Source organism: Amphiura filiformis, chromosome 3 (assembly GCF_039555335.1).
Source record: "Amphiura filiformis chromosome 3, Afil_fr2py, whole genome shotgun sequence".
Lineage (NCBI taxonomy): Eukaryota > Metazoa > Echinodermata > Ophiuroidea > Amphilepidida > Amphiuridae > Amphiura > Amphiura filiformis.
In genome coordinates, this window is record NC_092630.1 from 30806628 (window position 1) to 30818753 (window position 12126).

General features: G+C 35.5%; 1 protein-coding gene across 1 annotated transcript in view; it reads left to right on the top strand.

Moving 5' to 3' along the window:
* LOC140148346 (uncharacterized) overlaps window positions 1-12126 on the top strand; it is a 107437-nt gene that overhangs the window by 39374 nt on the left and 55937 nt on the right. Inside the window, 1 exon segment of the mRNA XM_072170270.1 lies at window positions 2517-2753. Within this exon segment, the coding sequence (XP_072026371.1) occupies window positions 2664-2753 (90 nt within the window). The 5' untranslated portion in view covers window positions 2517-2663.

Genomic DNA, 12126 nt, shown 5'->3' on the forward strand with positions numbered 1-12126 from the left:
GTGCGCGAGTCTGATTTGGTTAGAAGATCAATAAAGAAGACATCAAATTTTCATGAAAGCTTGCATTTGCCGACTCAAAGTAAAAACAATCCTTTTCACCTAAAATCAACAAGATGCGGGGTGTTTACTCAAGTCTCGGTGTGAACACCCTTGAGTGCAAAGTCGCTCCAAAGAGGAGAAACTTGGGAATATTTTTTGGGCAATGGAAAATGACTTTGCACACAGCAGCAGTTAATGTATAAGAAATATATCAGGAGTGAGTTGGAAAAAAAAACCCGATTTGAAACTACCTGTGTTGGTTGGTTGTCATGCCAGTTGCACCGCTGATTTTTGAAATTGTACACACAAAAGGCATCTCGCATCATAATTGCCTTAAGTGTTCCGTATTATCCAAACACGTATTCATGGTGAGTAGCGATTGAAATGCTTAGCCAGAACAAAACGGTGAATAGAGACATCAGTCTGTAATTCTCACAGCCCCCATGTGCTACAGTATATAGCTCTAGAGCACTATCTCTTTTTTCTCTCAACTCAAAATCTTGTTTCTTCTTAACTCGAGTTTGCCAATATTATCATTATGAGATTAGCCATATATTGTGTGCATCGTCCATGGGGGATAACGCACTATGCAGTACCACCAACCTTTTCCCTATTGTTTGGGTGATTTGATCGTCTTTCATCACCCTTTAATAGGAAGTGTCTTTCCGGAGTTGTGTACAACACCACAACACCCAGGCATCGCTGCTGCGTCTTCATTGGCCAACACTTCCAACAGAAATATGCCAGGACAGATGGATTGGAAGCCTACAACGACATTCTGTTTGCAAAACATGGTCAGCAAGTGCTTTTATCTGGTAGAATATATTTTTCAACTGTATCGATCTGATACCAGTATTGTAGAAGATCATTTTATCACAGTGAATATGGTGACAGTGGCTCTTTTAAAAGTGTTTCTAGATTTTGATCTGGATTTTAAAATCTGAAACATATCATGATAATGATTGGAATCAATTTGCATGTTGCATCATTTTGGAAGAATTGGTATTTCAGATGTCTCCTCCTTTTCTTGTCGCAAAGTGATAATAAGAAAAACATCTTGCATTTCAGATAAATAAACTTTTCCTGCATGGCAAAATGTTTTTCTTCGGGAAAAAATGTGGAAGTGAACTGGTATTTTCCTGTAAAAACAAGAAACTGAACAACACACCTTTAATATTTATGCATGTATTCTAAGCTTTATTAGATAATACCATTATTCTTTTATTTGCAGTTAATAACCATAACATGTAAATTCTTGTTTTGTGTCTTTTTTCAGCCGAGTATGAATGATGCGCATAGATTTCATCCGTTCATTACGTTCTATGAAATTGTATTCAGTAATTGTGAGGTGGCAAGGCACTATTGTGATGCGCCGTGTCATTGTTTAAGTGTTTCCTATATTGCATTCCCATAACTCAAGGCTATACATGCTTGTTTCCCCCTCCCCCTCTTAGATCAGTCACTCATCATCCCAAGTTTACGATTTTTTTCCCTTCTACTCTCAGCGTAGTGCAGCGCAGTCAGCCACCAATTAAAAAGCAAATGGCTTTTTGAACTTTTTAACCACACTTCTCACACAATCTCTTCCATATTTGACAAGCGGTGGATATTAATATTTATATTGATAGCTGTTGTTTTATTGACTAGAGTCGTGCTGGTTGGATAAACGCTGTTTTTATTACACGGGGAGTGAGTGTATTGGTAACCAATCAGAGAGTATAGGGGGAAGTGCATAGATGCATCATTAGTTTACTGCTTAATATTAATGTGCTTTTTTTTTACCAATCTGGACTCCAGCTGCGGATATATACATGAAGATGATAATAGCAGTGATATACATAAGAATTGCATAGTGGTTTATGGTATACTTTAGCTATCAGTGCTCAATATTTTGTTTGATTATTATAAAGCAAGTTGTAGCACCACCACCCAATGATTGTTGGTTGGTAGTAGTGCATCTGGCATCATCACAAATGGCAATTTCTCTATGTCATTCCACTCCTTGTTATTGTCGGGTATGGATACATTTTATCTTTCTTTTTATTTATTAATTTTTGAAATTATTTTGCTGTTTTGTTTTTATTTATAAATGTTTTATATTTCAGTGTATTGAAAGAATTCAGTACTGTGCAAGTATTGGTTGAAGAGCTTCATCAGTATTATGATAAATTGTTTGTTTTCTGTATCAGCATTACAATTTTATGTATAGGGAGAGCGCTTTGGTGCGACTTCAGCCAGATGCTGTGGCTTGGTTGTATTTTTAGGAATTTTCTCGGTTTCTATTTCACCAATTTTTGTTGTAGTTGTGTTAATTTTTGGTTTTGTAAAGTTTTCAATCGCAGTTGGTAAAAACTGGTTTTATTTTCTTCAACTATTCAACTGAAGTTGGTAAAAAAGTTCACAAATTTAGGGTATAATTGGCAGTAATGTTTAAATTTTGTTCTTTTGTTTCCTCCAAAACATTTTTCTTCCTGCAGAAATCGGAAAACAAGGTACTAAACCTGGCCAACCTGGCCGCCATTGAGAAGGCAAACGCTCTTGCAAGTGGTCATCCTCCAGGAGCAGCTGCAGCAGCAGCAGCGATACTGCAATCTGCCTTTCATCAGCAAATATCGCCAGCACAAATGCAGCAGTTATTACAGCAGCAGGTGCTGACACCTCAGCAGCTACAGCAGCTGATTCTTCAGCAACAAGGGTTCCTACAACAGCAGCAGGTAAGGGATTAAAACGTCAATTGTTGAAGAGAAAATACATCTTGTCATTGGCAGCAAAAATCTTTAAAAAAATGAAATTTGCAAGTGACATGGATTGTAATGTTGAGTGGAAGAACACATTAGCTCGAAAGAAGCAAAGTTCTTGTTTAATTATAAGTACTCAAAGGTGACCATTCTTGCAGTTTTCAATTATTTTCAAATGAAGCCTATGGCAAAATGTTCATTTTCTTCTCCTCAGGTGGCTAAATGTTTTGTCCACATTATTTTCATAAATCATGTGATATAGTCTATCCATTTCATAATCTACACTAATATTTTGTGTGAATGAAAGAGGTTATCCATCTCTTGGTTGTTGAACCATACAAGGGCGTTTGTAAATGGGGGTTTTCATCCGTTGCATCCTCCCTTCGTCATTTGTCTCCAGTATTTTGTGAATTAGACGCGTCAACCTCTAGTGATGACCCTATTACATTACACGCATCAGTTATGAAAAGATTGAAGCTTCAATGGATTCATGGTCAAAGTCAACTGTGATTAACCTATTACGTGCTGAAACCTCAAAATGGATGAAGTAATATGGCTGACTATATGAATTGAATTATGTGTATCCCATCCTGGAAGAAGGGTATTTATTTACAGACAGACATAAAATTTCATATAATATTACGAACTGTTACAGATTTTTGTGACTTTATTGTTTTGAAAAAAAAATGTAAATCAACATCAATGTTCACTTCATGGGAGAGCATAAGTTGGTCATTAGTCAGTCATAGACCATGTGAGTACAAATTGTATAATTTCAGCCCAGCAGTTGATTCAGTAGAGCACAGATCCTAGATCTTTGAGTACAGGTCCTGGATCTGTGAGTAGAGAAATGTTCTGATTTTAAGTAATTTTGCTTGGATATTTGTATGTCTTGTACTATGGTATTGGCAAACATCATTTTGAGGTATGTCTAATCTTGTGTTGAGATCAAAAGTTTAAAATCATAAATTATCATTTTTCAGGTGATTTTTAGCCATTTCAGGAATATCTAACAATCACTGAGTGATTAGCCACAATGAATCTAAAAGCTAGTAGAAGTGAAAAAAGAACTCAAAATGAACTGATTTAAGCACAAATTTTCCAGTAGAAAGTGAACACTGCACTGCTGATCATATATAGCTCATACATTGTATATCTGAATCCACCTGTGAATCTAAAGCAAAATTTCAAAAGTTTAAAATCACAAATTATCATTTTTCAGGTGATTTTAGCCATTTCAGGAATATCTGACAATCACTGAGTGATTAGCCACATTGAATCTAGATGCTAGAAGTGAAAAAGAACTTAAAATGAACTGATTTAAGCACAAATTTTCCAGTAGAAAGTGAACACTGCACTGCTGATCATATATAGCTCATATATTGTATATCTGAATCCACCTGTGAATCTAAAGCAAAATTTCAAAAGTTTAAAATCACAAATTATCATTTTTCAGGTGATTTTTAGCCATTTCAGGAATATCTGACAATCACTGAGTGATTAGCCACATTGAATCTAGATGCTAGAAGTGAAAAAAGAACTCAAAATTAACTGATTTTACCAGTAGAAAGTGAACACTGCACTGCAGATCATATATAGCTCATCAACCTGTGAATCTAAAGCAAAGCCTGAAGCATGTGCCCCTCTTCAATTTGTTATCAATTGTTAACTAGTGATCATTTAGCTTCATTGAGTGATACGATCAGGCTAATTGAGTTGGATTTCAAATGCATTCACTCTGACTTTTCTACATTGTTAAACATATTGTATGCCATGCAGTTTGTTTAGAATGCCATCAAAATGGAAACATCTTGTTTCTTTTAAGGGGTACTACACCCCTGGCCAATTTTGTGCCTATTTTTACATTTTTACAAATTATAGTGCATTGGTGACAAGTAAGATATGTATATTATAGGGACAAGGACTGCAACTACTGCACTGAAAATTCAAGGCAAGTAGTTATTGATTTATTGATTAAATATTGGTTTTCCCTCATTTTTGACTGTAACTCCACAAATGTTGTCTGTGTTGAAATAAAATTTCCAGTGCAGTAGTTGTAGTCCTTGCCCCTATAATATTAATATACATATCTTACTTGTCACCAATGCACTATAATTGTTGAGAAAAATGCAAAAATAGGCACAAAATTGGACAAGGGGTGTAGTACCCCCTTAAATAGTGATTCTTGTGCAAAATTCATGCAGAAAGTAATTTTAGGTTTTTACTAGGGGAAAGAGTTCTGACTGTGGGAATTTGCGCTCCCCTTGTTGCGCCACCACCGATTCTTGAACACTAGAAAAGTAATTTTCCATTTTTGTTTTGGCTGTATTTCTACATTGTTAAACATATTGTACATGTATGCCACGCAGTTTGTTTAGAATGCCATCAAAATGGAAACATCTTGTTTCTTAAATAGTGATTCTTGTGCAAAATTCATGCAGAAAGTAATTTTAGGATTTTACTGGGGAAAGAGTTCTGATTGGGGGGATTTGGGCTCCCCTTGTTGCGCCACCACCGATTCTTGAACACTAGAAAAGTAATTTTCCATTCTTGTTTTGGCTGTATTTTAGTTCAAATTTCTAGACATCTTTCTGACTTGCTTTGCATAATGGCATCACATTTGTTGGCAAAAATGATACAGTCCAATTATAACTAAATTGGTCAAAGTTTCTGTTGTATGTTAGCTTAACATTAATGTTTATGTCATTGGTTGAATTTGTGCTTAATTTGTGTGGAGTGTGTGTAAATTGTTTATGTCAAGTTTCAGCAACTCTTTGATTGCAGTTTACAATGTAGCATTTCAAAATGTGTTTTTTTTAATAAATAGGTTTCCTTGACAAGCTGTTAATATGTTTACCTGTTCCGATCACTTGGTAGATTGATTTGGTGGGAAATGGCCCGTACGCAGGATTTTTGAAAAAGTGGACTTTTTTTCCAAAGGGGGTGTGCAATTTTGGGAAAAGTGGACATTTCTCCCCAAATTTTGACCTATTTTGACCAAAAAACCATAAAAAACCTGATTTTTTTGGCTCGCTACGCTCACAAATTCTTAAATTTGGGGAATTTTTGTATACTTTTGCAAATTTGGGGAGGTGCGGTCGCACCCCCCTGCGTACGGGCATGGACTGGGAATGCATGGTTTACTAATAAATACTTTTTTATGTTAAATTGTCAAAAGAGAACATAATTTTAGACACCTTCTGTAAAGCATGATATTTTTGCGGAATTTAAATTTTGTGTTTCTGCAACATAACATTTGTGCAAATTTGTACATTTCCCTATGCGTATTGGAAGAAAAGAAATTCCGCATGCAAGAAAATTTCACGATTTGAGTGCACTCACAAACTTTTCATGCACACAAAAATGTCATGCTTTCCAGTATACCCTATCACTTTTGTTGAAAATATTACTCCAAAAGAAGTCACAGATAAGTTATAATTTTCAGAGACTAATATACATTGTAGGGTAATGAAATCACTGATTTTGATGTATTTAGATAAAGTTGACAAAGTTCCACATATATACCCTCAAATAGTAACAATCAACATAACCAAGTGAAATTTTCAAATCAATAAATGCCAAGATGTAAATGACAGATCCTCGTTTGAGTAAGCACTCTATTAACTTAGAAAATATTTTTACGTGTTTCCTCTAATAACAATTCAGCAGATTTCGGAAATAAATGTTTGTGACACTTTGTCATGTTGAGAGGGGAAAAAAAAGCATGAAACAATATTAAATGGGTCATATTTTTGATGGCATGCTTGGTTTTGAAATGAAAACAATGAGATGAAATGAGCAGTGTTTAAAGTATAACAATGCTCATTATTCTGAAGTCATTTAAACAAAGTGAAGTTGGTTCATTGGAGATAAGATTTTAGCTGGGGACAAATTCACAGTGCAAGTGATAGCTTGGAAAATAGAGAATGATGAGGAGCAATTTCAGATTGGGATAATCGTAATAGGGATTGATCCTGCTCATTTTGTTCATTTGAAATAAAATGATCAGGGTTAGGAATTTACTTCCACTGGTTAAATGAAGAGTTTAAAAGTCTAATATCAAAATACTTCAAGTCAAATTGTTGCATGCTTGTGAGTTGTTGTTGTTGTCGCTGTTATTTTGGAGTTATTGCACCTTTTAAAACTTTGTTAATAATATGCTTTGCCCATGACCTTCAAGAGGGTGGGATACTTGAATGCTTCTAATGGGGTGGTATTACATCTCACTATCAGTCAGGATGCTCAAGGGCCCTTTGACCACCCTGAACACCTTGGTGGTATCCACCGTGGTGCGTACATGTTCATTTCAGATTGCAATAATTGTCACCCCAAGGAAATTTCAAATCAATGCTACCTGTATTGTACGAATTGTATCGAATGTACTTAAAAAGCTTAGGCATTTAAAGGGGCATTTCGTGATCCACAGCCTCATCCCCCACTTTTTAAAAAACAAATTGAGATTTTTATACCACTGGAAACCTCTGGCTACATAATGTTTATGTACCAAAAATTTCTTGCAGATTAATTCGTTTAGCAAAAATATCGTCAAATTTGAATTTCGTTCTGGTATACCAGAACGAAATTACACACAATGGCCTATGGAGCAGTGTAATACACATAATCATGCATAACTCGCAAACGCAAAATCGGAATCAACTGAAATTTTGGGAATAAGCTTTTTTCGTGAATATCTTCTGAAAAATGTCATAAAAAGAGGATGCTAGGATCACGAAATCCTCCTTTAAGTTTCACATCTGTATGTCTCCTCGTTTGCATCGTTTTATGACATAGTCACACTCCAGTTGCCATGGTTAGACAAATCAGATTATCAGATTGACTTTTCAAGCCTACAATTAGGACAAATATGCAGTTGTGAGGAGCATGTGTTGTGGATTTCCACCCCTTTTTATCTGGCGAACAAAGCTATAACTTTTTAAAACAACTAAGTTTGGTTTATTGCTCTTATAATTCTAATATAACTCTCTAATGTAAATTTTATGTGGGATATTTTTAACTTTTAATGTACACTTTTAGGTAAAGTGATCAGGTTTGTACTTGTATTTTATTCAATTTTCTTTTGTTCTAGCAGTTGGTGTATGCTTTGCAGAGAACATAAATCCAAGCTGTTCATTGTTACCTGTCTCGTTAAAATGGAAATCTTTTTTTGTTTTTATGGGTTTTCATATATTTTTTTTATCATTATTTTCCCCAAAAAAGTCTACATGCTGTTGGGCAAGTATAAAACTTTCAGTTTCATACTTGTTCTACTGTAAAAATCCAAAATTACGAAAATTCCAAATTTGCACAAAATGTGTTGATTTTTGCCACCCTTTGCACAAAATTGGTTGATTTCCCCCCCATTCATTTTGCAACCATGCCCCTCGAAAAACAATAATTTCTGGTGCGGATTGTCCGACGGCAAAACCGTTGAAACCCTCATTTTGTATAAAAAAAAGAAAAGCAAAATACCTTATATTAGACACGAGAAAACTGCAAGAAGAAGAGTGTGATTGTGTGGAGAAGCTGTCTTGTCACTCCTGATCTTTTTGCTCATTTTCTGCGTTCCGGAATTAATCGTTCCAATGAAATTTTGACATGTTCGAACTTGAACATGGTAAACAAGGTTATGACTCCTGTACAATTGTGAGGAAGAATGTACTGCTACAATAATATTTATCACTGATGACATAATTTTATATTGAACATAAAATTTAACATATTGTTGAGTATATAGATTTGGTTTATTTAAGCACTGAGCTATAATATTTGATGCTCTGGTTACTACTAGTACTAGTTCATGCTGGTCATTGGTCTTCTTGGTGGTGGTGGTAGCTATAAAGTAACATCATTTTAATAAAAAAATCCTTTAAAAGGAATAAGGCGAGCAAATGAAAAATTGTCCAGAGAAATGTATGAATGATTCAAAAATATGTGTCGGCACGGCTGGGAAAAGTGCACAATTCCCGGTAACATGGTTGAGATTTCCCACTATTTCTTTATTTAGAACTTGAAAATTTCCCTCCAAATCACAAAATTTCCTGGGAACCAGGTTCCCAAGTTCCCTATTTTTTCAAACCAATAGATATTTAATAATATTTTATTCAACTCATCGGAGGAGATTTGATCATATTCATTCTGATCCACTTTCCTGGGAAAGTTATAAAACAACCGTTGTGGACAATAAGATGACACCTGTTGATTGTAAAAGCTAAATTGATTATGGCATTATTTGTGGCTTAGATTTAGGTTTCTTAGTTAATGCACAATCATGTACCAATTTAATACAGAGCACAGTTGATATATGTGATGGAAATGGGATTCTTCTCCTAGTCTGACAGATTATATAATGCTCATAGTTTAAATTTCAATTTGTTTCCTGTCCAATTGTGTCCACGCAGAAAGGGGAAAATCTATGACGATCGATTGTGACTCTTTCCATGTGACTTTCCACAGCCGTCGATTGTCATCGTCGTAACATTTAACCAGGTCAAGAGCAGGAATTTCAGGGCGAGTGGGCATAAAGCTGCGCTTTATACCGTCACAGTCAGACACTATCACACGCCTGGCTAGTCTTGAAAGCCAGTTCTCCCTCTGGGCGAAGCTTGCGTTATCTTGTATTCTGTAATAGACGAGCTAGCTAGCAAATAGCAGATCAGCTGTGATACCTTTTATAACAGTTGAGCCCCGGAGTTACAGGTGAAAAGCCGATGCTATATACGGCCGGTCGGTCGCACTGATCGACCATTGAAGAGCCCTGTGGGTGTATGCGTACAGTTAGAGATGGTGACTTGACTCAAATTCCTCTTGCATTTCAAAAGGATTTGGAATTGCTGTTGGTCAATGAGTGGATTTCCTTAACATCCATATTCATTGTCTGGCGCTATGTTACCTTGAACTTGGAATGCCGATGGTGGTATTGGCAATTTCTCTAACGCTTTCCGTATGGATAGATGAGAGGAATATTATTCTTTGTCGTTGAAAAGTGTTGGACAAATTTTGTAGACATCTTTCCAAAATTGCTATACAAAAATGACTGCTTTATATTTAAGGTTGTCTGTGCTTAATTTAATTGATTGTTTTGTGTATAAATTCTTAATTTGTATATCAACAAAAAGTTATATTCCAAATTAGAAAAAAAAATGGTTAGAAATTTGGCCATTATTGGAATTGGATATATGGACGTAAAAGGTTAAATGTGACACAGGATTGAGTGGATCTTCATAAAAAAAAAAGTACATAATTTTCATGTTTTTCAGGTTCCATTTTCAGTTGATCTTAACATGATTGTTTGTTTTAGTAGTTGGCAAATTTTGTATTGTCTGAAGACGGGAAGATGATATCATATTGTGGAATGAAATGGGAAGCTTTGGTTTCCTGACTGGCCAGTAAATATTATGTCTCAGAATGTTACCTGTTATCACAGTCTGGTGTTTAGTCTTTCTGAAATCATGATAACAACTTGTAAATATTTTGAGACACAAACGTGGAAATGAGGGTGACATAATGTGACTAGGGAAAACGTTTAATTGTTTCTTGTTGTTGAGAAATTGAAGATTTCCCTTCCGTGTTTATTCTAGACCAATCCGAATAAGGTCTTGGGAGACACAACATGAATTCATGTAATCCTCTTATCGTTCACCCCTAACAATTTTCTATTAACGTCATGATTCTGAAAAAGTTGTGCAAACTTTGTTAAAAGAATCTCCGTTTAACATTTATTTTTACTGTGCTTCTTTATTTATGTTCAACTTTTAAACTAACTTCCCTTTCATTCCAATTGTTTCAAAGAATCACTACATTTTAATACTTAAGATATTCATCTTTTAATATTCTACGAATGGTGGCATTAACGTTTCTTTTGAATGAATTGCATAATTCAACACAAACACGTGTGTACATTCATACACACAGGTGTGCTTGGTGTGATATTGATGTCAATTTGACTTAGCCAGAGTCCAACAGCATTTGCAGGTGGATCAAACAATTAAGAATTCAAATCATTTTCATTTGTAATTAGCCCAAACAGGCAGGAAACACATGCATTATTTGCTCACAAATCTCTGCAAGTAACTAAACCCCCCAAAAGCCTGGAGTTTTCTTAACATTTGCACGCAACCTGTCAAGACGTGCCCCCTGGCACCGTGGATGGGGACGTGTCCATACACGCTATGATATTTTAGCTTCATTTTTCTGCTCAATTTGTTGTTCTAAGGATCTATTCCTGAGTGTATCTAACCCGAAATGCCGACAGGGAATTTACCTAACTGAAACAATACACAAGCCGGGCCTACACACAATGCCGTATCTAAATAGCGGCCTGTGTTTACTTGTGTCTGCTGACTAGTGGGGAAGTGTTTCACGTTGATTTCTCTGGAAAGGTCCATCAACGAGAAACTTTGCGGATGATGTCACTCAATCTTGTAACTGCTCAAGTTGAAGCCATTTGTGGACGTACGCGGGGACAAGATGACATAATGCGACTTTGCCACGTTACTTGCGTTCAGTTCCCATAAAGCTCAATATCGTAAATTAGAAACTGTGTATGCGTATGATTAGTTTATCGTAACTAATCACAAGCCCTTGTACGTATTATATTATCAAGTAAACTATCACTTAATTAGAGAAGTGGTTGCGTAGATGCGCTTCAATTCTTGGGTGCATGAAATATGAGTGGCATTAAGCAAGGGTATCAAAAGATTGGTGGTTATGTATCAGCCATTATACATGACGTTGCATAAATCTAACATTTCTCATCTATTTTTTTTCTGGCCAAGTGCTGCAACAGCTTTCCTTTCTCACTTCAGAAAAGATTTTTTTTCATGCTCTCTTTAAACTTGTTGTCAATTGCCCTTAAAAAAGTGATGATTTCATTTAAAACATAGAAATAGTTGTGGATGAGTGGTTTAATTGTGAGTGCACAATAGTGTTGAAGGTTGAAGGGTGGTGAATGTAAAATTGGGCGATAGATATGACACAGTGACTTTTATTCAATGTTGTTAACCATGCCTCAAACGAAGACATGGAAAACGCCCATGTTTGAGGTTTTTCCAAGGACAGGGTAACAGGATCAGAATTTTTATAGAATATTTTGTTTGTTTCATAATTACTTTTTCAAGGCAACTACATGCATGGTAAATATCTGACAAAAATATTCTTTTTAATACAACAGTAATTTGCTGTCTACAGAAGATAAGCATGGATTGATGAAGTCAGTGGGGTTTGCTATGAGAATCAGAACAAGAGACCAGTGCTAAAACAAATTTTAAAACAATTATTTCATCAGAAACAAAATGATTTTGTAGTGCATGCTAAAACACTTTATGCTGCACTGGGCAATTTTCTGTACGGA